Raw genomic sequence first — 27,138 nt, forward strand, 5'->3', positions numbered from 1 at the left:
ATGTTTGTAATAATCAGTAGCGCGAATCCAATCATATACCATCACGTGTCTGTATTTTTGCAAGAGTGCCCCAAAATATTCGTTTTAAAAACTTATAGGATTGTTGGATAATTGAAGAAAATATTGTATTGCGTGTTAGCGGTGAAGTATTTTCTTTAAACGGGTGACTAGTCACACCACTTGCTATGATCACTGACTATTTGACTGAGATACATCTCATTTTTAAACTTGCGGCAAAGTTCTCGCGGCTAGAAACCTACAACGTACAGAAAACAAAACAAACTTATAGACAAAGAAGAAATTAAACTAAAAAAATCATGAGAAAAACGTTTAAACCATACTTGCAGCCTCTGACAGGTACCCGGTGTACTACCACAACTGCGGTAGGGTCGAAACCCAAGCAGTCTTAGTTGTGTCCCGGCCGTTTAGTGGCTACTATGCAGATCCATATTCTCTCCCTCGTTTTTATTAAAAAATGATTTCATATGATAAGTACCGACGATAGTTTACAGTATACAAGGCTAAGTAGTATCTAGCAAAGGGCTGAACTGTCAAAGCTACCAGTAATTATCCGTCAACATTTCACGAAAACAATTTATCAGCTTAATTTCTTTTGTAGTAATTTTGAAGGATTCTAAAGGGCGCAGAAAAAATATGTGCACAATGGAAAAAAATTTCCGAAGAAAGAGAGGGAGATAGTTATGTAGGAAGCGCTTTCACTGCGACAAACAGGTTATGACACACATTCACGAGACCCTTTCCTTCACGGCATACCGAACAGTAATGTGATTCTCTCCTTGCTTTCACCGTTGACAGCAAGCACAGAGACGAATCGCTGTGTCTAAAATGTTTGTGCAGTCGATTAAATGTGGATTGTTTCGGAAATGTGGAGTACTCTTGACGCACAAGAATGGAACAGCTGATCAGCTAGCGCCCGTTGTTCTACAAAGACTTCTGTTCGATAAAACATATCATGTAAGCAGTGGACGACTTGGTGCAGTTAAACTGACACACAATCAGAAACCAGACTGGAACAAAGCTGTCTCCGAAGCAGAAAAAATAGTTGGATACCCTACCTCATTTCTCAGTTTACGGTGGCTTTTAAGCGACGAAATTGCTAACGTTGCTCTCCACCTCAGGAAATTAGTGGGTTCAAACCACCCTCTGCTGAAAACTGCTAAGTGAGTTATCTTTAAATGTGTATGATTGTCTATTGTAGTACGAAGATAACCAAATTGCATTGTTTACAGGGGTTTGTTATACAATGGTCGCAATAACATGCAAGCCTGGGGACTAATTGTACTGCTAATTTCCAAAGCTGCAGGACATTTGAATGTGGAAGAAATGGAGGAAGATAAAGCAGCAGGGGTTCTACACAGGTAGAGAGAGTCTGTATTTCCTATAGATGATTTTATCTAAATGTCACCAATGCTAAGCAAATGTCATAAACTACCAAACTGGCTCGCTTGTGTTTGGCAAAGTAACTACCCATAGCTTTAGCTGTCACTGTATTTACTAACAACACTTGGATACATGTTATGCAATATATATTCCTTTATGTGTATTCAGCTGCGTAGATGGGATTTGTAGAACAGCTTTATTTTACGCTGCCTGAGAATGATAAATGATACTCTTACAGTCAGCGAGCCTTAGCAGAAGTTACAGAAATGATCCGCACAAGTCACCTGGTCCATAAAGGCATGGTTAATATATATCCTGGCCTTTACCCTGAAGCTGCTGATCTGGGTGATATGACTTTTGGCAACAAGATTGCTTTGCTAAGTGGTGATTACTTGCTGGCTAATTCTTGTATGGAGCTGGCATCTCTGCGCAATCAAGATGTAAGTGTAGCATGATGTAAAAGAACCTTGCATGACTACAGTGGTGTGCTCAACAAAAGGGATAGGGAAAATAATGAATTATGTGCTTTTTACCTAAGTTTCTTCTGAATGTTTGGCTAATTCTGTCTTGTAGGTGATTCAGTAATGAAATGTCATTTCTTATTGTTAGAGAGAGATGACTGCTTTTCTGCCAGGATGCTTGTCTGCATGAATTTGTTGAATGATTCTACTGCAGCCATAGGTGAAATTCACATCATTTTAAGACCACTGTATATTATGTTAGTCTTAAACCATGGTTTAGCAAAATACAACCAAAAAATGAAGAAAACAAAGACACAGCCTAGGACTTTTCTCATTTATTGACACTCCAGTGCAGAAAACAAACACACACACACACACACTCTCTCTCTCTCTCTCTCTCTCTCTGTCTCTCTCTCTTTCCTGCAATTTGGAGTACAGAGTTTTTATTCATTACACACTTATCACATAATCCTAGAAGTATTTCCTGTAATTCTCTGGTAAACCTCATATTTAGCTCATTATAGCACTACATGGCTGATCATAGTGAGACAGTACTGTGGCTTTGTTGATGAATGCCTTTCAGTTTTTGGTTCTCACAGTGAGTCTTGTGCCCCTCCCTCTCCCCCACCCCCTCCCCGCCCCAACCCCCTCATGGGTAATTCTGTAGATGCCTATGCTTAAGGATACACTAACTTGTCTTCTATCTTGGAAACCTATTTTTCTCTGCAACAACAGAACACCAATATTAGGAATAATCAGTATCACTTCAGGCAGGGGGGGTTACTTTCATAGTCTCAGATATTACTAAAATTAGCATATGTTAAATTCAGTAGTAAATAAGAAACACACCATGTTTTTTCCAAATTCCTGCCCCGAGATACAGGCCTCCAAAGATGACACCGCAAACACCATTTTAAAGAAGCGAATTTTGGAAAAAATTTTAAAATGCTGTATCTCTGTAACAGTTACAGAGATTTTGTTAGAGGTTTTTTTTTTATTTGAAAGATAATTGCTTTATGATTACAATGGTATCCTCTGTGTGGACATAACTTCAAAGTTCTTTTACTGTCGCATTTTGAATTATTTTTTTAATATACAGAAAAAAATTTTTTTTTTCAAAAATGCCTATTCAGAAAAAGTAGATTTTTTTATGTTGATTAGTACCATGTAGTACTATATTGTCTGTAAAGGAGAACTTCCACTTTTTAGTTGGACAGGTTTTATTTAAAAAAAAAAAAAAAAAACATTTTAACTTTCAGGGGTATGTCTTCACTGAAGTTGTTTCTTACTAATTTATTTGTAAAAATGTTAAGCTTTATTGCAGTTATTTTTTATCACTTTCTTTGTTGCAGTTATTTCTTTTCACTTTCATTGTTGCACATATTTTTTATACTTTGTTGCAGTTTCTTGTCAGTTTCTTTGTCGTGATTGTTCATTGCAGGTTTATGTATTGTAGTTGTTCAGTGCTAATTTGTGTACTGAAGAGGCTTCTAAGAAATCAGAGACCATCCACTGGGTTCTGTGTTTTTGTGAGGAATTTGCCAATTGACACAGTTGTTTTGTGAAAAGGAATGTTTGAAACGTCTTCTGACTGGGGTCACAGAAGAGTGAAGTATGCTGACTATTTATTTGCATACCCATAAAAGAGTGATATATGAGACTTTGTCCAGGTTGGGAATAAGTGTTCTCATTTGAAGACTCTGTTTCAAAGTGAACATGTTTCCAGTGACGACTCTTTGTGTTCTAAATGTTTTGACAGAATATAACAACAATGAACGATGCAGATTTTTCGTCAATAGAGGAAGAATTAAATACCCTGATTAGTCAACTTACAGAGGCAGGTGGTGTTAGTGCTGTTGAGAAGCCGTGGTCAGTGAAGTTGAGTTATAAGCTCTATGCATCAAGAAAGTGCAGAGAAATTATTAAAGCTATGGATGAATACGCTACAGCAAAACTGACCACACTCTTCAACGTAGAAACTCCATCTTCAGAAGAAAATGAACCAAAGCACACTTGCACCTCTTGCCAGGAATTTTTCACAAATATTAATTCAGCTGTTGAATATTGTGCATCCTACAGTGAAAAGACATATTCAAAGAAAACAATTTTGAACCATGTTCCATCAGTATCAAAGCACGTGGTAGACAAATCAAGAAATGTGAGGTCTGTAAAAGGAGTCCTTGGAAGACCAGATCCCTTTTATGGTCATCCTGTAGAAGTAGCTCAAGTTCAAATAGTGCAGTGATTTTATCTGGAAGATAAATGGGACTGTTCTCACCAGACTGCCAACAGAAAAGACACTATAACTGTGACAGCTGGAGGTCAAAAAGTGGTGAAAGTGAAGAGGTACATGACTCACAGTATTAAAGAAACTTTTGCAATTGATGAGAGCAACTATAAAACTTCATATATTGGAAGACCAAAATTTTATGCACTACGACCTAAGTGGATTGTTCCACACCCACCTAGAGACGTCTGTTTATGTATGTACTGTGCGAATTTTGACCTTTGTGTGGTAACTCTGAAGAAACTACTGGAGCATGTGACATATGACACCTTGGTGAAGTCATGTGAAGTCATTAGTAGTCTGTGGCGTAAAGCGAGAGGCTTGTTATTTCAAGAATGTTGTGACTGCCCTGGAAAGGGAAGACTGTCTTTACAGATGCTTGGCCTGGAAGACGTAGCAGACACCTCTCTGCAGAAATTACATATGCGACATGGGCGGGAAATAGACTAATTAAGAAAACTGTTGCCTTGACAGTTTCATTGATGAACTTGGTAAATGGTTAGTGAAAGCGGTAACACAACAGCATCTGAATAAATTGCAACAACACATTGCAGAAGTGAAAGGGTGTGTACAGTCTGAAGAACTATGTTTAGAACTTCACTGTGGTTTTGCTGAGAACTGATCTGTAATTATCTCACAAGAAATACAAGGGTATCATTGGAGTATTGGCCAGGTTTCAACTTTTACAGGAGTGACATATTTTCAAAACAAGACAAAAGTGTTGCAGCTGTAAGTGATGACACAGGACAGACTCAGCACACACTTTGCTAGCAACACACAATATTCTTCAACTGCAAACAGGGGCAGCAAAGCTCATCATCGTTCCTAGTCACCTTAAAAATTGTTACCAGCTATTTGAACTGAGGCTTGTGCCAACTGACTGGGTATACAATGCTGCTGGTCATGGGAAGGGGCCTTGTGATGGTGTAGGAAGCCAGCTGAAGGACCATGCTACAAAACATAATCTCTCCATACCAAATACAGGTGCAATTCAGAATGCTGAGGATTTCACAAGTCTTTTGTCCAAAGAGAAAATCGAAGAATTCCATGAGCAGAAAAAAGAAGAATGGTCCAAACTATTCCTGGGAAAGGAATTCAGAAGACTCATTTTTGGACTCAGTGTGATGAGTGCACTCATAATGCACACACTGTAAAGAGCAAGAAAGAAGAAATTTCATTCATTTGGCCAACACCTCAGAAACGACAGGATATTATTCAGATTCACAACCTGAGAAGGAGGGTGTTTGTGGCGTGTGAGTATGACTGTGACTGATGGATTATAGACACCAGTTATGAGTTCAACAAAACTGTAGTGAATGTTATGCTACCACATGGACCAGGTGTTGGATATAGGTTTCCAGCTGAAGGACAGCAACAGTGCCATCATTGCTGAATTCCTGTTCAAATGTTTTGAAGATTGTTAAGTGCTCCAGTTCCTATTGGTTCAACAGGAAGGCATCACTCTATACCAAAGGAAGATACTGAAGCAATGGAACCCATTTGTAGTTCATTGACTACCTGATTTCAGTACAAAACAGAGGGCGCAGAAGTTGTATAAATTGAAACCTTTAAGTCTTTGGACCTTTCACATACATTTCGGAATCATTTAAAATGCTTGAATAATGAGTCTCTTACTCATCTTTCAAAACTAAAATTATGTTAAATAAGGCTAGGTTTTGATTTTTATGAGCCTGTTATCTGATAATAAAACAGGTTTATGTATGCCAAAAATTTCAATTGTTTATAAAAAATGTTCAATCAAAAAATGGAAGCTCTTCTTTTCAGGAAATGTAGAACTATATGGTACTAAACAACAGAAAAAAATCAAAATTTTATGGATTGAGAATTTTGAAAAAAAAAAAAAATCCATGAATTATAAAAAAAAGTTCAGAACGCTATAGTAAAAGAACTTTGACATATAAATCCAAATAGAGGATATCTTTGTAAACATAAAACAATTATCTTTCAAATAAAAGGAATACCCCAGCAAAATATCTAGAACTGTTCCAGAGATACAGCATTTTAAAATTTTTTCCAAAATTCGTATCTTCAAAATGGTATGCGCAGTGTAATCTTTGGAGGACTGTATCTTGGAGCAGAAAATATTTTGGAGAAAACAAAAACATACATGTTCCTTACTTAGTTCTTCATTTTAACATATGCTAAATTCAATAAAATCCTAGCCTGCGTGAATTGATAAGACTGTGCTCTTAGCACTTAATTCTTGGATACCACAAATTTATATTGATCCTTTCTCTTCTGTGTGTTTACAGCTGTATGTCCTCATAGTAATAATTTTTGCTTGAGTGATAACACATTCTTTTGTCAGTGAAATTCAACTACCTTCAGACAGCTGCAGAATGGTTATGCTTGTTTTCAACTTTAGCTACATAACAATTTTATATACCATTGCAATAAAGTACCAATTATGAAAATGATGCTGATACGCATGTGTTGCGTGTAGTTATTATTATTATTGTTACTACTACTACTACTACTACTACTACTATTTCTTTCCTGCCCGATCCTCACCTTATCCTGTACTATTTTGTCAATGTTTTATGTGTATATATTATTTCTGTTGCTTCTGACACGTCTAATAATATTGTACTAAATGGCCTATTGACAAATAAATAAATAATAAATCTATTCAGGAAATGAGCGAAGAGCTGTTCCTGGGCTTTGTATTGCCTCTCCCATCAACCTTTGTGCCACTTCTGTAAACCTGTTACGTGGTTTCTTTTATGTACTATGAGCTGGTTGCTGCCCTGGGAGGAGGTGGTAGGGCTTACCCCAGCAGCCAATGAACTACAAGCTGATTACAATATTTTACCCTCAGCATTCTCCACATAAGGGCCTCTCCATTCCCCACATAATGGTCTCCCTCAGCATTCTCCACATAAGGGCCTCCTTACAGTGTGCAGTTAGTGTTTAACTTGGTTGCCTAATTTTGTATCTCCTATTGGTTATGAACAGTAGATTAAAACTGAAGAATTTATTTTATTTTATTTTCCACAGACCATTTAGTACAGTAGTATTGGGCATGACACATTCATTACAGAAATAATATATACACATATAAAACATTAATAAAGTGGGATAGGATAGGGCAGGAAGACAGCCATGGCCTAATCAAAGGAACCAACCCAGCATTCACTTTAGCAACTTGGAAAAACTATAGAAAACCCAAGTCAGGATGGCGGACAGGAAGTAAATTATGGACCTTCCAAATGCGAATCCAATATTTTAAGCCTGGCATAGCCACCTCGCTCGGTACATTTGGAAAAAGGTAGGAAATTAAGGAGGTGGGGCCTGGTAAACCGAAAGGAACAGAGGTTGTTCAAAGTTGCAGAGGGAGCATTAGGGAATGTTGGACTGAAATGAGCAAAAGGAATACAATAGAAGATGAATGGGTAGCTTTGAGAGATACAATGCTACCGCTGTGGAGGATCGCATGGGTAAGAAGACAAGACCTAGTAGAAATACCTGGATAACATTGGAGAAATTGATCTTAAGTGACAAAAGAAAAACATATAAAAATGAAGCAGATAAGAGGGAATACACATGTCCAAAAAATGAGATTGTCACAAAGTGCAGAATAGCTAAGTGGAAATGGTTAAAAGGCAAATTCAAGGCTGTAAAAGCAGTGCAACTAGGGCAAAGATAGATGCTGACTATAGGAAAATTGAGAGACCTTTGTAGAAAAAATAAGCAACTTTATGAATATCAAGAGCTCAGAAGGCATCCGAGTACTTAGCAAAAAAAGGGGGATGTACAGAGGATCTATATGAGGAAAACGAACTTGAGGACAATGTTATACAAAGAGAGGAGGAAGTAGGTGAAGATGAGATTGGAGATATGATACTGCGAGAGGAGTTTGACAGAGCACTGAAAGACCTATATTGTAACAAGGACCCTGGAATATATGATATTTCTTTAGAATTACAGAGACCCTTGAGAGAGCCAATCAGGACAAAATTATATGCCTGGAGTGCAAAATATAAGAGAAAGGTGAATTACCATCAGACTTAAGGAAGTATGTAATAATTTCAATTCCAAGGAAGGTGTTGACATGTGTGAATACTGCCACATCGTCAACATCATGGTTGCAAAATGCTGATTGAAATTATTTACAGAAGAATGGAAAATTTGGCAGAAGGCAACCTTAGGGAAGTCAGTTTGGGTTCTGGAGAAACATAGGGACAGATGAGGCAATATTGACCCTACCATTTATCCTAGAAGATAGGCTGCAGAAAGAGAAAGCTATCTTTATAGGATTTGTAGATTTAGAGAAAGTTATTGACAATTCTGTCTGGAATAGAACTGAAATTCTGAAGGTAGCAGCAATAAAATGTAGGCAGTAAGTGGTTACGTTTAACTTATACTGAAACCAGACAGTGGTTAGAAGATTCAAAGGACATGAAAGGGAAGCCATCAAACAGTGCAGGAAACCAAGGAGAAATTCAGAAAGAGAATCAGGCAGTAGAAATAAAAACGCTGTGGTTTGCCATTGACATTATAATTGTGTCAGAGATGGCAAAGGATTAGGAAGAAGAGTTTAACAGAATAGATAGTGTCTTGAAAAGGAATTGTAAGATGAACATCAATAAAAGCAAAACAAGGGCGAGGGAATTTAGTCAAATTATATTAGATGATGCTGAAGGAATTAGATTAGGAAACAAGACACAAAGTGGTAGAAAAGTTTTGCTATTTGGGCAGTAAGATAACTGATAATGGCCGAAGTAGAGAGGGTATAAAATGCAGGCTGGCAATGGCGAGAAAAGCATTTCTGAAAAAGATAAATTTGTTGACATATAATATCGGTTTACATGTTAGGAAGTCGTAAGTTATTTATCTGAACTGTTGCGTTGTAATGAGGTAAAATGTGGACAATATGGAGTTCAGACAAGACAAAGAATAAAAGCTTTTGAAATGCAGCGTTACAGACGAATCCTGAAGATAACAATTGTGTAGCTATCGAGGAGCAGAGGGTAGACTAAATGAGAGAGCTGCATCGGACTTATGGCCACGACAACAAAATGAAATGTATGCACCTGACATTGATCATGGCTGCACTATAATGAAAATATTCTCTTATCTCTTTGTTCAAGCAAGTCATTTTATCTAGTAACTATTTATTTGCATGACATTCTTTTTGAACCTAGCATTCTTATACATTATATTCTATATAATGCACATTTATATAAGGAAACTAAATCATTAAATGTGGAAATTTAAAAGTGTTTACATGTAGTAATTCAGATGAGGTAAATATTGGTGTGGTTTTGTTTCATAAATAATGCTATTAATTCAAATTAAAAAAAGGGAAATGGATAGGTTGAAGTTAGATGTAGTGGGGAATTAGCGAAGGTTGGTCACAGGAGGGCCAGATGGGCACAGGGTTATAAATACAAACTCAGAGATCTAATAATGAACAATAAAATAAGAAGCTACTATGAGTAGCATAGTGAATGCATTATCATGGGCCAAAATAGACACAAAATCAACACCCACAATAGTACTACAAGTTTATATGCCAACTAGATTCACAGATAATGAAGAGATCGAAAGAAAGTGTGATAAGATAAAAGAAATTATTTCAGATAATGAAGGCAGAGGAAAATTTAATTGTGATGGGTGACTGGAATTCAGTAGTAAGAAGAGGAAGAGAAGGAGAAACAGGATGATATGGACTGGGGGAAAGGAATGAAAGAGGAAGACACTTGATAGAGTTTTGCACACATTGTCATTTAATCACCACTAAGAAGGTCGTATACATGGAAAACACCAGGAGACACTGGTAGGTTTCAGATTGATTATTAAGACATAAATTTCGGAACCAAGTTTAAACTGTAAGTCGTTGCCAGTGGCAGATGTGGACTATGACCATAATTTATTGACTATGATCTGTTGATTAAAACTGAAAAATTTCCAAAAAGTAGAAAATGAAGCAGATGGGACCTGGATAGGTTGAAAGAACCAAGGGTTGTTGAGATTCCAAAAAGAGCAGTAGGGAACAATTGAGTGAAAAAGGGCAAAGGAATATGGCAGAAGATGAATGGGTAGCTTGGAGAGATAAAATAGTGAAAGCAGCAGCAGAGGATCAAATAGGCAAAAAGGACAAGGCCAGGTAGAAATCCTCAGATATCACAAGAGAGATTGAATTTAATTGATGTAAGGAGAAAATATTGGTGAAACAGAATAAGAATGTCTAAAAACTGAGATTGACAGAAAGGACAATATGGCAATACAAGAATGGTTATTGAACAATTGTAAGTCTATTGAATTTGTATAACTAGGAGGAAGATATGAGGGTTGCCCATAAAGTAAAGAAAATTTATGTACAACACTTGGTGCTGATCCCGCAACACCACGATTGTAAGCATGCCAGTGACATGCATTGCCCCCTCCCCTCCCGTTTCAGTGTAAGCTGAGGTTTGTTGCTAAACGGTCATGCCTCTTTGTCATGTAACTTTTTGAAATGGTGGGACCCATCAGAAGTCCTGCCAAATGCAAAGTGTACAATGTGATTCAGTTTCTGAATGCACAAAAGGTCTGAAATTTATAGGTGAATAAAGAATGTTTATGGTGACAGTGCAACAAATGAGTATTCAGAGAGGAACTTGTGCACTATGTTTAACCAAGGAAGAACTAGTGTGCATGACAAAGATCATCAGTTATTATAGGCTTGAAGGCAAAAGTTGAAGACAAAATTCAGGAAAACTCCAATTTTCACTTTATGCATGTTCCACGACTCTTTTCCTCAAATTTCATGATCAGTCCTATATGAAATAGCGATATAGTAACATCTTGGGTTGTCGGGTGTTCTGCCGGATATCAGCGTCGTACTTGCACGATATTTCGGTCACGTAGCTCGAGACCTTCATCAGGTGCGACCTGAGACTGCTTCTCGAGTGGACCTGGTCCAGTATTTATGCCTATGGCCTTCCCCCTCCACCAACAGCTGCAGGCGCTTCCTCTGTGGTCCGCGCCCATTCCCTGCGACCTGCTGGAGCGTTGCTGCTCCGTTTTCCGTCCGCTGCGGTTCTAGGTGTTCCCTCTGCGGTCCGCGCCCACCAAACCCGCTCCTGGGCATTTCATCTACGGTCTGGGGTACCAGGCGTTCCCCCTGCGGTCCGCGCCCGCTCTCCACGACCTGTTGGAGTGTTGCCGCTCCGTTTTTCGTCCGCTGCGGCTCTGGATGTTCCCTCTGCGGTCCGCGCCCACCAGTCCCAGTTCTGGGTGTTCCATCTTTGGTCTGGTGCTCCTGGCAGTCCGTCAGGGGCTCGTTTACCATCTCCATGTCTCTGGTTCTTCTGTTTGTGTAGTGTTGCAGCTGGCCCCGTTGCTCCTTTAACAATTCCAGAGCCGGATCCCAGGCTCTGCTTAGCTGGTACCCTGTGCCACGATTCACAAGATTGTCAGCCATTTTAATCTCAATCGATTCTCTTATAACGCTGTCCCAAAATCTGGGTGTTTGTGTTAGAATCTTGGTATCCTCATACTTCATGGTATGATCTAGTTCTAGACAGTGTTCAGCAATGGCTGACTTAGTCACCTGTCTTAATCTAGTGTGCCTCTGATGTTCTTTGCACCTGATCTCCACAGTTCTTGTCGTCTGGCCAATGTAGGACATGCCACATTGACAAGGTATATTGTAAATCCCTGGTTTTCGTAACCCCAGGTCGTCTTTGACACTCCCCAGCAGTCCCCCGATCTTGTTGGATGGGCAGAAAACACACTTGATATTGTGTTTACGCAGGATCCTACTGATTCTGGCAGAAATAGAGCCAGCATAGGGCAGATATGCCACCTTCTTTGCTTCATCTTGGTCTTCTTCAGGAACCTGTGGTATAGTGGCTGGTCGGAGTGCCCTCTCAATTTGTCTGTCCGTGTATCCATTCTTGGAGAAAACTGTTTTGAGACGTTCTATCTCTGTGGGTAGATTCTCTTGGTCTGATAGGGCACGTGCTCTGTGGACGAAAGTCTTCAGAACCCCATTGTTCTGTGCAGGGTGGTGACAACTGCTGGCCTGCAGATATAAATCAGTGTGTGTTGGTTTTCGGTACACACTGTGGCCAATTGATCCATCTGCTTTCCTCTGGACTAGTACATCCAGAAATGGCAGCTGGCCATTCTTCTCCAGTTCCATGGTGAACTTGATATTAGGGTGGCATGAGTTAAGATGTTCAAGAAACTCATTGAGCCTGTCCATCCCATGTGGTCAAATCACGAAGGTGTCATCCACATACCTAAAGAAGCATGTGGGTTTGAATGTGGCTGTCTCCAATGCCCTCTCCTCAAAACTCTCCATAAACATGTTGGCAACCACAGGGGACAGTGGGCTGCCCATAGCTACACCTTCAGTTTGCTCGTAATACTGGTTTCTGTACAGGAAATACGTGGATGTCAGTGTATGACTGAACAGGTCCAACAGAGCACCATCAAATTTCTCTGCAATCAGTTCTAGTGAGTCCTTCAGTGGGACCCTGGTGAACAGCGATACAAGTGACTAAGTCAGCCATTGCTGAACACTGTCTAGAACTAGATCATACCATGAAGTATGAGGATACCAAGATTCTAGCACAAACACCCAGATTTTGGGACAGCGTTATAAGAGAATCGATTGAGATTAAAATGGCTGATGATCTTGTGAATCGTGACACAGGGTACCAGCTAAGCAGAGCCTGGGATCCGGCTCTGGAATTGTTAAAGGAGCAACGGGGCCAGCTGCAACACTACACAAACAGAAGAACCAGAGACATGGAGATGGTAAACGAGCCCCTGACGGACTGCCAGGAGCACCAGACCGAAGATGGAACACCCAGAACTGGGACTGGTGGGCGCGGACCGCAGAGGGAACATCCAGAGCCGCAGCGGACGAAAAACGGAGCGGCAACGCTCCAACAGGTCGTGGAGAGCGGGCGCGGACCGCAGGGGGAACGCCTGGTACCCCAGACCGTCTGGTACCCCAGACCGTAGATGAAACGCCCAGGAGCGGGTTTGGTGGGCGCGGACCGCAGAGGGAACACCTAGAACCGCAGCGGACGGAAAACGGAGCAGCAACGCTCCAGCAGGTCGCAGGGAATGGGCGCGGACCACAGAGGAAGCGCCTGCAGCCGTTGGTGGAGGGGGAAGGCCATAGGCATAAATACTGGACCAGGTCCACTCGAGAAGCAGTCTCAGGTCGCACCTGATGAAGGTCTCGAGCTACGTGACCGAAATATCGTGCAAGTACGACGCTGATATCCGGCAGAACACCCGACAACCCAAGATGTCATTAGATCGCCGGGAAAGCCTGAAGAGTTACAGCGATATAGTATCTTGGCTACAAAAAATGTGCACTCAGTGGGTACCTAAGAATTTTACAGATGTCCAAAAGATGAAATGGATGGGGGCACTCCATGAATTTTTACCTGAATACGACAGAAGAGAACAAATGTCAGTCTATGGAGTGGCATCACTGAAACTCTCCCACAAAACCCTGAAAAAAATAAAATAAAATAAAATCTCAACATCAGAAAAGGGATGACAGTTTTTTGGGGTTTAAAGGGTTTGATCCATGTGAAATTCATGCCAAGAGGAGAAACGATCAGTTCAGAGGCCTATTGTGAAACACACTCATGATTTTTGCATACCATCCTAAATGAGATGCAGATTGCTGTCGGCGGCAAATGAGTTTCTGATTTATGGCAATATGCAGCCTCGTGCATCAGCACAAATAGCTCAAGAATGAAGAAATTTTTGGTCACCCTCCTTACAGCCCTGACTTTGCTCAAGTGATTTTCACTTGCTACTGAAACTAAAGAAATTTTTTGGTGGAAGACAGTTTCCAAATGATGCAGACCTCAAACAAGCAGTCACATCCTGGCTCAAATCTTTGGGTAGAGGAGTACAACACGGGAATTGAAAATTGTTCCCATGTTATAACAAGTGCCTTGATAGTTATGGTGACTTCACTGAAAAACATATTAGGTTACTGTAACTTTGTAAATAAAGTTGTGTGTTAATATCTTTCATTTTTATTTAGTTAGACCAAAATGTTTTTTACTTTCTGGGCAGCCCACGTACATATCACCTATGGCAAAATTAAAGAGGCTTGTGGAGAAAAGAGGACCAACTGTATGAATATCAAGAGCTTAGATGGAAAACCAGTCCTAAGCAAAGAAAGGAAAGTTGAAAAGTGAAAGGGCTATTTAGAGGAACTGTACAAGGAAAATTATCTTTAAGGCAATATTACAGAAAGAGAAGAGGATGTAGATGAAGCTGAGATGGGACATATGATATTGCAAGAAGAATTTGACAGAGAACTGAAAGACCTAATTGTAACAAGGCCCGTGGAATAGATGATATTCTTTCAGAATTAGTGATATCCTTGGGAGAGTCAGCCATGACAGTTATTCCATCTGGTGTGCAAGATATATGAGGCAGGCAAAATACCTGCAGACATGCAGCAAGAGTGTAATAATTTCAATCCCAAAGAAGACAGGGACTGAGAGATATGAATTCTACCAAACCATCAGTTTAGCTAATCATGGTTGCAAAATATTGACACAAATTATTTATAAAAGAGTGGAAAAACTAATAGAAGCCTACCTCGGGGAAGATCTGTTTGGGTCCCAGACAAATGTTGGAACATGTGAGATGATACTGACTTTATGTCCTAACTTAGAAGATAGTTTAAAGAAAGGCAAACCTACATTTATAGCTTGTGTAGACTTTGCTAAAATATTTTTATATTGTGACTGGAATACACTCTTTGAAATTCTGAAGATATTGAAAGGTTATACAGAATATCTGAGGAGGAATTGTCAATGTTCATGGCTATGACACAAACGATCATTAGAAGCAAAAGTCTTGTAAACATGGGCTCTAAAATGCATATCGTATGAGCTATGAGCATGTGTTCAGTAGGAGAGACATGTTTCTCATTAATGACAATGAACAAATGCTCATAGCTTTTAAGGTAAGCATTTTAGAGCCCATATTTACTGCACTTTATTGTTTTGAAAGATCATTCCTGCCATATACCTGAACATCCACCATTCCTCCTGGGACACCCTGTATACAACTTGTAAAGAAACCAGACAGCAGTTATGAGAGCCAAAGGGTATAGAAGGGAAGCAGTGGTTGAGAAGGGTGAGAGACAGGGCTGCTCTCATCTGTACTTTGAGCAAACAGCAAAGGAAGCCAAAGAAGGATCTGAAGAAGGAATTAAAGTTCAGGGAGAAGAGATAAAAAAAATTGTATTTTCTGACGGCATTGTACTTCTGTCAGAAACAAAGGTCTTGAAAGTGCAGTTGAGAAGAATGGATAGTGTCTTGAAAGAAGGATACAAGATGAACATTAAGAAAATCAAAACAAGGGCAGTGGAATGGAGTCGAATTAAATTAGGCAAAAATCAAACAATGGAAAATCCAAGATGGAATGTAACAATATTAGAGAAGGAAAGTTGCTACTCAGCAAAAAGCGGAGATGCTGAGTCGCGATGGGCACAACAAAAAGATTCACACAATTATAACTTTCGGCCATTAAGTCCTTTGTAAGCAACACACACACACACACACACACACACACACACACACACACACACACACGGAACCGCAACTTGCACACACATCTGCAGTCTCAGATAACTGAAACCACACTTGAGTATAATCTTACGGAACGATGTGGCATTTGGTGTCTCTAAGTGTCATGGTGCAACAGTCATTCTTGATACTCTTTGGACTTTCATACAGACGGTGTGTAAGGAGATTGCTGAGGAACATATCCGGACAAGGACTCCCATACGACAGTTTGTGGGGGAGGAGTGGAAGGCAAGACTTGAGAGCATGGAATATTTTTAATATTTTGGAAGATGAATGGTGACTTGTAAGCAGCCATTAAAAAGATTCATTTCAGACCTTGCTAAATACCTGCGTAATACTGACTTTTAAGTCATTTTCTTGATAGAACAACACCTGACTACACTATATTTTTTTCCTTGCCCTTAGAGCTGGCATGGAGGAGACTGGGGAGGGGGGGGGGGGCGGCAGGAGAGGTCCTTGCTTGCTCTTTGTATGTTTGCCCTTCCTTTAATCCACATCTTCTTAGATTTTTTTACAGTAAAGCTGTTTCAAACAACACACTGCTTTACTAACCATGGTCCTACTGTAGATGGTCTGCTCATGTTTTCCCCCAGCCTTTGAGCTAATTCACTCAGCTGATTATAGGAGCAACTGTAGTTTAACTGGAATTCCAAAACAGTGGTGCTAAATCGAAGAGAGCATTGATATGTTTCTGAACAACCCCTTTTTGTACAGTCTGTATGAGAGTTCACAGCATCAGCAGTGACTGTTGTGCCATGGTATGTAGAGGCTCTGAATATGGTGCAAGGTGTTCTCACACAGCTCTGAATTACATTGAGCTAGATATGGTACTGTTATGTAATGCTAAGCATATGTGGACTGCCATGTACCTAATTTGTGAAATAAAGGTCATCTCTGTCACATGTAGTATTTTTAGCTTTGCATTTTTCATGAGTGTTAATCTACAGACTGTTTGTGTCATGTAACTGACTTACCAGAAAGTACTCCCCCTCCTGTTAGGCAAACATTTGTGTTCTGCAATCTTATTTAACTGTAGAACACTAAAGTGGTGAAAACATTACATTGCTATTGAAGTATCATAAATTCTACCACTTCAGATGTATTCAAAGGAAGTCATAATTTATAGGTTATGCATTAGTTAATTACAATTATTGGATCTCCAGTGTTATGTCACATACTGAATTATGCATGAAATATTCTGCTTTATACCCTACTGCAATCATAAATTTTATGTGGGTTCAGTAATCTAGGGTTAAGCAACACAAACTTTTGTGTGTGTGTGTTCAATTACAGAATTAATAAGCTATGCAGTGATAAATCAGCCTTGCTGAATACAAACTCTTGGGTTGTTTTTGTAGTTGTTCAGTCATATCACTGAAGTGACTTTGCTAATAGCCCGTTAATCATCATTTGTCTAAGCTGGAAAGCAACTCTAGTTTAAGCTGTCACTTTACTGGAATCACACATAATAGTCTGCTATGCTGCATTATTAAAAGTACTGGATTCTAGATGCACATATTATAGTACAGTAATACAAATGATTCCTTTTATTCTGACAGCTGGTTGAGTTGATGAGCAGTGCTGTGAGAGATTTAGCTGAAGCTGAATTTGTGGGAAGGCGAGACAAGCAGAACAATCCATTACCTTGGCCTCCAGGTTCTCCAGGTTATCGTGATGCTGAAGAAGACTGGACAATACGTAATGTGCTTTCTGCTGGTAGCTTGCTTGGCAAATCATGTCAAGGAACACTCAAACTTGCGGGACATGGACCGCAACTGCAGCAACAAGGGTACCTCTTTGGCAAACACCTTGCACTTGCTTGGCAGGTATGTTATAGAGAAAACTTCACAGATATCTGAAGGAGGTTATTTAAAACTTGTTTGGTAATAGTTTAAAATGTGTGTGACATAAGGATTTTCTGCAGATCCCTTGCCAAATGGGTCACATTTCCTGTACTCCCATCCAGTACATCATCTTTCAGTTTCATCACAGGTATAGCGTACCTTAAGGGGATTTGAAGAGCAAAGCTTATCACCCAGTGAATACAAAATGCTCCAGTGCAATGGCTGCTTCATAAGCTGGGCCATCTGGAACCCCTCACAGAAGACTAGCTTCACTGACTTACAGAATGGGTAATTGTCCTTACAACACATCCTTCAATCTTTCTGGCCTCAATTTACACAAGGCTTTCCACCTCCACCCAGTGCCTCCCATTTCACTCCATCAATCTACACTCATGCATTTCTGTCTATTGTTACACTCTTCATTCATATTCACTCTCTATCCTTCCCCATGAATTTTTACCTCAAAAGTAAGACATTGTTGAAAAGCTTAATGATTATTTCAAGCTCCTTTCTATTCCTGTCAACTGCTTTAATGCCACATCTGCAGTGTGGGCAGAAAGCAAGTGCCTACTGGATATAACTAATATTTCCCAAAATAACTGCTCTACTTTATTGAAAAAAGATTTATTAAGATCAGCAGAATATTGCAGATTGTTTTTATAATGTGAATTCTACATAGGCACCAGTTTTTTCTACCAGTGTCTCCAAGTGTTTACAAATGTTCTTAACCGAGTTCAACAGGAACACTTGCAGTGCATTAGAGAGAAAATGCTGGGTGTTTAGACTAATTGCAAAATGTAGCAGAACACCATCTTGCATAAATAAGAGATTCTTGATTTTGTCATTTGTGGACAAAATGGCCAAACGTGAATTTTCAGCATGGTCAGAGTTCATTGTGTTGCAAAGAAGGAATGGCTAACTAGTTGTTTCGATATTATATAGCATGACATCATTATCTTGGTGTGATGTTGCATTTCTGCATCAGTTACATGTGGAGAATCTCTTATCCAGTAATGGAAGTGTGGCAGTTTACAAATCATCCCATAAGAATTCCAGCTTATATTTAAAAACAAGTCGGGGAAGTGTATGAACCAGCATACTACAATTTCTCTTTGCTCTGTCCGATGATCACAGATTCAGCACACAGTTCCTGGCAGTAATGTGGCTTCCACGGATTTATATTGTGTAGTGCATTAGGCCATTTTCATGGGCTGCCTGATGTGTTTAGTGTTCTGAGCTTTGGGTGAACATTTCTCGCAATAGCCACATATTTTCCTCTGGTATGGGGTGACCAGTTCTTCCTGTACAGTAGCAGGGGTCTACCACGGAGATCACTCCTGTAATTTCCAAGCCTTTAGGGATGAGTGCTTGGAGGGGTTGAATCACAACAAATATACAGCTGCACTTTACAACATGGTATGTCAGCAAGGTGAGAGTATGTGTCTGGTGGAGTTTCCACAAGCTCCCTTTTGTTTGCTAATGAGGGCCAATAGCATAGTCAGTCTTCCCTAATCTGTGTGAAGTGGCTAGTTGGTAAGATTCACAGTGCATCCTGAATGTCCCAGTCACAATCTGCTAGACTTGCTTTTCAGCTAAAAAGGTTTCCAGTCCAGTCAGTTATTTTCTTGAATTGCTAGCTAAATTGCAAGGCACATGTTTACAGAAATACTGATTATTCCAAAAATCTACACTATTTTACTCATTGTCGTAGTGAGCAACATATTATTAAAGAGAGAGAATCCCCTAAAAGAGGGAAGAGCTTTGGGTCCGTCCTCACTCATTTCTGAATGTCAGTTGACACAACACTTGACAAAGTTTACGAGGAAGGCCACACAAAAATAAAGAGAAGCTTGGAACCTCTCTAGCAAATGACAGTGGCTCTCTTTTCTAGGCATTGAGTCTAACTGAGGTTGAATGACAGATATGTCATTCCGCACTGCTCAAACTTTATGCTAAAGTCATTTACAGCAATAGATAATTTTTTTTTATACATATAACATAACCATTACATTAGCAAATAAAACTGTTTGACCATGTCAGTTGTTACCTTACAATTCCATGTTGCAGTCAAAAAATTCTTTTAATTTATAGAAGGGGTTGGCAAGAAGCCACTTATTTAACGTTTTCCTAAATTCACACTCTGGAAGGTCTTTGTGGTAGCTTATGAAATAGTTTGTGGCCCACTAGCTCATAGCTATTGATTGACTTTGATAATCTATGGTATGACATATGAACAGACTTATTAGTTCTTGTGTTGTGACCATGAATATTATTTTTCCATTTTACTTCATATAGATTCTTTTTTTTACAGGTTAGCACTTGGTATATATACGGATCTGTAACAGTCGCTATTTTACATTCAGAGAATACGAGCTAACAATATGTTCTATCCTGAGAACATGTAATGACTCTTGATTGCTTTCTTCTGCAGAAGTAATATGTTTTGAACATGGCTTGAGTTTCCCCAGAGAATAAGTCTATATGACAAAGTACTTTGAAAAAGTGCACAATAATATGTTTTAACATTTCATAAGACATCTTAATAAGTAAACTACTCTGAATAATTTAACACTAATGTATTTTATGTGTTGCTCCCAGGACAATTTGTCATCTAGGTGTACCCCCAAGAATTTTATATAACAGGGATCACTAAAAGGACTGACATGAACCAGTATGACACTTGGGCGAGTGTATTGTCAGCAGAATCTTTTAACTTATTTGGATCATGGTTGTACTTTAGGAAGGTAGTGTCATCTGCAAATAGCACTATTTTGGAACTTATAAAGCAGGGTAGGTCTTTGATCAACACCAAAAACAAAAGTGGTCCCAATACAGATCTTTGCGGAACTCCCACCTTAGTTTGTTTCTCGGTAGACGTTTCTGTGCCAGTACAACAACTTGCCTACGGTTTTGGAAATGAGACTGTAGTATTTTTAGGCTGTTCTCTCTGCTGCCATAAAACTGGAGCTTCTGTGTGTCACATCCTACACAGTCAAATGCTTTACTCAGGTCAGAGAATGTGGCATGAACAAATCCCTTCTCCTCAAACACTTTAAGGACATATTTAATTACAGAGTCTATTGCATCTATTGTTTATTTTTTTCTAATTCCATATTGTGCTACATTAAATATTCCAAGTTTTTCAAAATGAGCAGGCAGCTGATGGTAAATGATGTATTCTACTATTTTGGTCACAACTGGAACTATTGATATTGGTCTAAAATTCGCATGGTTGTCTTTGTCACCCTTTTCATACACAGGATCCATGCTAGATAATTTCAGCTTCTCTGGTAAGTATCCCTCTGGTAAACATTTATTTATGCAATGAGTCAATGGATAAACAATGGAATCAATGACTTTTTTCAGCATATTGCGAGACATCTCATAAATATCAACACTATCTGATGACTTAGTGTTCCTTACTATTCTTAATACAGTACAAGGCGTTACCTCAGAGAAAGTGAGAATATTGCTTTAGGGCATCCCATAATGATATTTTTCTAAGAGTTCTGATGGACTTGCATCAGGCTTACTGATGCCATTGCTAACTTCCTTGATAGATTTAACGAAATAATCATTAAACTCTTGTGGAGAGATATTGATTTTGACCTTATGTGATTCTTTGGCAACACTATTTATGAGATTCCAATTAGCTCTGTGTTTATTGTTAGAAGTCACAATTTACTAGGCATTGTGCCACTTTTTAGCTTCAAGAACTGCTTTTTTATATCCATTTCTCCATCTTACATACAGAGATTTTGCATTTTCAAACTCAGTATTATTGTATATATCTAACAGCATCATTACATGATCCTTCATATCAGACAGCGTTTCAGTGTACCAAGAATTTTTCTTTTTTGACACCTTCTTTTTACAACCTCTGTCTGTTACTTTATATATCCTAACGGGAATACTATCATTAAATATTTGCAGAAATGCGTTAAAGAAACATTCAGAATTTATCTTGGCTGTCTCATTATTTGATTCATATAGATTACCATCATTTCTCTGGCAGAACCAATCTCTATCTGCAAGGGTTTTCCTGAACTTGTCAATTTTTCCATTGACGAATTCACAGAGATTTGTTCTGCCAGAGAAATGACCTGGTAACATTCATTCTCCTCGGAACCTCCACACGTGGATAAGTCTGGTGTGATGCTGTACACGGAAATGGGATTCGTCTGAAAAAATGATATGGTGCCATTCTTGTGTTCAGTTTTGTAATTGGGTACACCACTATTGTGTCCACCTCTCTATACTGCTGCCACAATGACTGCTATGCTGAGAGTCTGTGGTGCTCTGAACATCATCACACTATCCATGTGGATACCTGTATTTCTACAAATAAGCCCATTTTCTGATCCAATGCACATGACACGGATGTATGATCCCGTTGATTCCATATTCTCATGAATCATGGGATCCTGATTAAAGCAAGCAGCAATATCACAGAATGATAAACTGCAGCCTCAATAGGCCATGCACATGAGGAATAACACATTATCTGACAGACAACTAAATTTCAGCAGTGATTTCTGAATGAGAAACTAGCTGTACAATCTTCTTTTAGATACAGAAAGTAGATGGTATTATCCCTATGTAATTTGTGCAGTTAACACTAAAATGCTAATCATCTGAATATCCAAGCATACTTGCACTTCAAGCCAATGTGATGTTTGCTGCATGCCGCTTTCATGCGTTGCTATTTTAATAGCCAGCAATGTAGGTGAGATGATGTGTGATCAACAGAAATAAGATTGAAAACAATATTGCCCTTATGGGCAATATCCTCGTACCTGTTAGCTTCAAAGGACATTGTCAAAAGATCAACAACATTTTCAACCTGCTTTATACACCTGTTGAATGATCAATACTTCAGCTGTGTGGTGAATGGTTAGCTCTAACCCTTGAACTATTTGAGGACCATTTTAACAAAGCTCAACAAATACCATTTACAGAACATTACTGGATAGGTATTTTTTGGTTGTACTCAATATCGTTGATTCAAAAAATTTCAAAAGTATAATTCTGGCCATCCATGTAGCTGTGAATTGATAAAGAAATAACTGAAGTTCATCACTGAGCTCCTTTATTGAGGAAAAAAAAAATCTTAGAAATTACACATTTTTACAAAACTCAATATATCCACAATTTCATCTGTGTTTCTCCTTCAGTGCTATGAATTCTTTCATATTTTTATTTGCATATTTCCAAAGGAGTGAGTGAATTTTAAAATGTACATGCTCTTTTTACACAAAAATTTATAGTCTATAATTTTTTGTATGACACTTTTCATTTGGAGTAGCCATTTCTGAGTTATAGGCATTGCAACTTGTGCATAATTCACTCTCCTGCCAAATAGGTAAAAATTACTGGTCTTTAAAGATCAATTGCTTTGTTGCCCAACAAGTGCTTAGCAAAGAATTGGTGTATCTTGTAGAATATTGTGCGATTGCCTGACAGTAAGCATGAGTTTAAAGGTTATTAAATTTAACTTTTAAATTTCATTTCTGAGTTTGAACCACGCAGTACAATAGAAGGATTAGTTGAGTTTTGTGGAATCTTAAAAAATGGACATGTCGAGTTTTGTGGTAACTTGCTATAATCAGGTTCCCTTTACAATTGCAGATATTCAGTTTTGTCATATTTTCTTTTGCCCATTAAGCTATGCTCTTATTAAAGAACCAGAATCCGTCAAACGCATTCTAGAAAAAAAAAAGGTGTTTGTTGAGTTTTTTTAGAATGTTCCTCATTTGTATTCCACCCAGGAATTTCCAGTCTCATATTGATACAAAATGATATTTAAATTTACATCACCTCATGAAATTATGGAATCTGGTGCAGCATTAATGTATTTAGCAGAATGTCACTAAAAGTTTCTTCTACTTGTGTGCAGTACATTGCAAACCAATACTGCAGAAGCAATTTGATGTAATTTATTCATATTCTTTTGTTTTATGCAGGCATGCCTTGATCTTGAACCTTTTGCATCACATTATACACCAGATTCGCCCTTTAACTTGACATCAGCACCTATATTGTTTCACTTAGAACATGATGCGACACTTTACAAGGAAATAGAGAAAGGGCATGAATCGGTGCTGAATGTTGATTACACCAAGGTAAGTCTGGAGAAAGAGAGAAAATTATTAGAGTATGACTGAATTACAAATGTACAGCCAAACATTCAACACATTAGAAGTACATATACTGGAAATGAGTGATGGACAATGATGTGACATACCATTCACCTTTGTTTCAATTTCTTGAGATTATGCTGTGTAAATTCATGATTTGAACTTAAGTTTTGTGCTTACTGTGAAGATGACATGTTATGTTGCAGATAGGCACAACTAAAAGACACTTGAACATTAGCTTTTGACCACAGCCTTCATCAGAAACAGAAAACATACATTCATTCACACAAGCAAGTGCACCTCACGCACACATGACCATCATCTCTCAGCCTCAACCTACTGTAACATACAGTTACCACACCCTCTGTCCTATCACCACCTCTCCATTCTCATCTCCCACCCTGTTTGTATGCCATCCTCTGTCAGTGCGCCCACCAATCTTTCCTGCTCCTTTACTTTCTCATTTCCTGCTCCCCCCTCCCCTCCACTCCACCTCCCAGGCCCCACAGCCTCCCAAAGCTGCACCTGTTGGCAATCCAGTCCCTGACCAGTTTTCTCTCCATTCACCTGTACATTCCCCTTCCCTGCCTCTGCCTCTTCCAGATTGCTGCTTCCATTCTATGTGACAGTTGCATTCTGGTCCGAGCTGCTGAAGATGGTAGTCATGTGTGTATGAAGTATGCTTGCTTGTGTGAATGAACATCTGGTTTCTTTTTCTGAAGAAGGCTGTGGTCGAAAGCTAATGTGTAAGTGTCTTTTAGTGGTGCCTGTCTGCAACAGAACATATCTTCATGGTAAGTAGCAATCTATCTTTTCCTTACATTGTTGACACTCTAACCTATAATTTCCATTGTTTGAACTTAAGTTTTGTGTTCTTAAAATGACCTGATCCCAGCTGGGTATGGCTAATAGATATCTAGCTGCCTTTTGTAAACTCATATTTGCAGTTGAGGGAAACAAGGTTTCCCAACAACGTGATACAGAGATGGAGTATTATATTTGAAAAAAAGGTAAGTTTATTACCCTCTGAAATGTTTTTTCCTCATTGCAATTAATTTTATCATAAATGAAAAATTAACATTCATATTTTTCATTGAAAAAGTTACACAATTACAATTTGCATGCTATCTTTTAATGTACACATTCTGAGAAGAGCCATTATAAAAGGGAAAGATAATCAAAAAAAAGTTTTGTCTAATGAACCATATTGATATTAGATGATTACGGAGTAACCAGATACATGAAAATATGCAGAGGACCTCAGACTTTCCCAAATACTGTTAGAAATTCTGCAGTCAGGAAAATAATCCAGGTGTCAATATTGAAACCCGGGTTCAAGTCCCGGTTCAGTGTTTCATTGTGTTTCTAGTAAATGGTACACCTGTTGTATAATTGTATTTGCAAATTTTATGTTTTTAATATGACTGCAAATAGGCAGCTGTATTTGATCCTTCAAACATATCTGAAGGACATTTGAATCAAACTACACAGGCACAAAGTAGTACAGACACTGCAATAACTGTATTTGATGCGAAAGCAAATGCAAACTGATGAGCAAAACATTGTTTCTCCCTATGCGGGAATCATATAATATACAAGCAGTATGGAACGAGACAACAGGACATAAGGGAGTCTGGATCAGTCCTGACGGTATGCTCAGATATGCTGAATTGGTTATGGCAACTGCTCGCGATAAATAGGAAATCCAGGTTTCAGTCCCGAATTGGCACAAATTTTCATGTGTTTCTAGTAAAAAGGTACAGCTGATGTATACTCATATTCTCAAATTGCAAATACATTTCATGCATCACTCAATTAAGTTCCTTATATTCCTGAATCAGATATTGATAGCCATCATTAAACCAAGCTTCACCTCTCTCCCTGTCATCCGTCAGCTGAACATACTGCACTCTCCAAAACAAGCAGTTTATTATAAAGGCTCCACAAGTATTAATTCTTGGTCTTCCAAAGCTTTTTTATTTAAATTTGTGTGTTTATTTTATCTTGCAGGTACACAGCATTGTCCAAAAAGGACCTGGAATCAAACGTACAAAACAACTTCAAAAAAAGCACTCCCAGAAAGCAATGGAAGTTCTAAAAGTGTTTGATGAAAGTGATGCTCGTACTGCACTGTCAAACATTATAGTTGCTATGGGTGAACTGTAAGTGTATGTACTGTGGAAAAAAAGTAAATCAGTGGAAAAATCAGGATGGAGACTCATTAATGTTAAGAGGCAAAATTGGGTCTGTTCTTGTGTTATTCCTGGAGGAGTACTTCTTCATGGAGCCTTGCAGTTTGTGATTTTTTTTCAAATGTGTTAGGCACCCCTACATGTGTATTATCTATCTTCATGCAAATAAGACAAAAAACCTGATAAAATATGTAAGACACAAATAATAATAGATCAGATTTTAACATCTATTATTTCAATTTAAAGTGAAGAAGTAACTGAAAACTGGCAGTGTAAATTATGAAAATAATTCCTGTAATGTGAAGTATGTCAGTCAGTTGTTGGTGGCTCACTTCCATTGTGAAAACTTGAAGATGAAAGTACTTAAATTCTGCAATACTAAGAGACTTACACATACAGTGCTCAATTAAGTGAGTCAGTATGAGGAACCTGTTTTACAGCAATAAAAAAAATTTTATATATATATTTTAAAAACAGTTGTTTCTTTAATATATATACTTTTTGTTTGTACAGTTACCACCAAATTATCCGTGTGTGTGTGTGTGTGTGTGTGTGTGTGTGTGTGTGTGTGTTCAAACTGCTCTGAAAGAGTCGTCATGAGTGTGCCCTTTCATGTCTACTAGTAGTTAAGTAAATGAGAAGAATAGGAATGAGAGGCAGAAATTTCAGTATTGCAACTGGATGGGTGTAGTGAAGATTTCCACTTCTGGCGATACTGACAACACTTTGCGATTGGAGTTAAGTATTACTTGCTTCACTGTTCTCACGAGAGAGAATACTAAGAAAAGGGCTTCTGCATACTCATTTCTTTCCCACTGAACACCCTCTGCCCTCTGTGTATCTATGACCACATACATCTAAAAACAAAGATGATGTGACTTACCAAACGAAAGTGCTGGCAGGTCGATAGACACACAAACATACACACAAAATTCAAGCTTTCGCAACCAACGGTTGCTTCATCAGGAAAGAGGGAAGGAGAGGGAAAGACGAAAGGATGTGGGTTTTAAGGGAGAGGGTAAGGAGTCATTCCAATCCCGGGAGCAGAAAGACTTACCTTAGGGGGAAAAAAGGACCCCCTAAGGTAAGTCTTTCTGCTCCCAGGATTGGAATGACTCCTTACCCTCTCCCTTAAAACCCACATCCTTTCGTCTTTCCCTCTCCTTCCCTCTTTCCTGATGAAGCAACCATTGGTTGCGAAAGCTTGAATTTTGTGTGTATGTTT

At 38.8% G+C, this 27,138-nt stretch overlaps 2 protein-coding genes across 2 annotated transcripts in view; one reads left to right on the plus strand and one right to left on the minus strand.

Annotated features, from left to right (window-relative positions):
* The window catches only part of LOC124625778 (DNA-(apurinic or apyrimidinic site) endonuclease), a 70,446-nt gene extending 69,979 nt beyond the window's left edge, over window positions 1-467 (minus strand). Inside the window, exon 1 of the mRNA XM_047149225.1 lies at window positions 342-467. The gene's annotated coding sequence lies outside the window, so the exon portion shown is untranslated. The remainder of the gene's footprint in view (window positions 1-341) is intronic.
* Window positions 2-26,058, plus strand: LOC124625779 (all trans-polyprenyl-diphosphate synthase PDSS2). Its single transcript, XM_047149227.1, has 6 exons — window positions 2-1,181; window positions 1,251-1,379; window positions 1,640-1,841; window positions 17,300-17,566; window positions 23,548-23,706; window positions 25,732-26,058. The coding sequence occupies exons 1-6, from the start codon at window positions 847-849 to the stop codon at window positions 25,885-25,887; spliced, it is 1,248 nt and encodes a 415-aa protein (XP_047005183.1). The 5' UTR covers window positions 2-846; the 3' UTR covers window positions 25,888-26,058.
* Window positions 26,059-27,138: the final 1,080 nt, after the last annotated feature.

Source organism: Schistocerca americana, chromosome 8 (assembly GCF_021461395.2).
Source record: "Schistocerca americana isolate TAMUIC-IGC-003095 chromosome 8, iqSchAmer2.1, whole genome shotgun sequence".
NCBI classification, from domain to species: domain Eukaryota; kingdom Metazoa; phylum Arthropoda; class Insecta; order Orthoptera; family Acrididae; genus Schistocerca; species Schistocerca americana.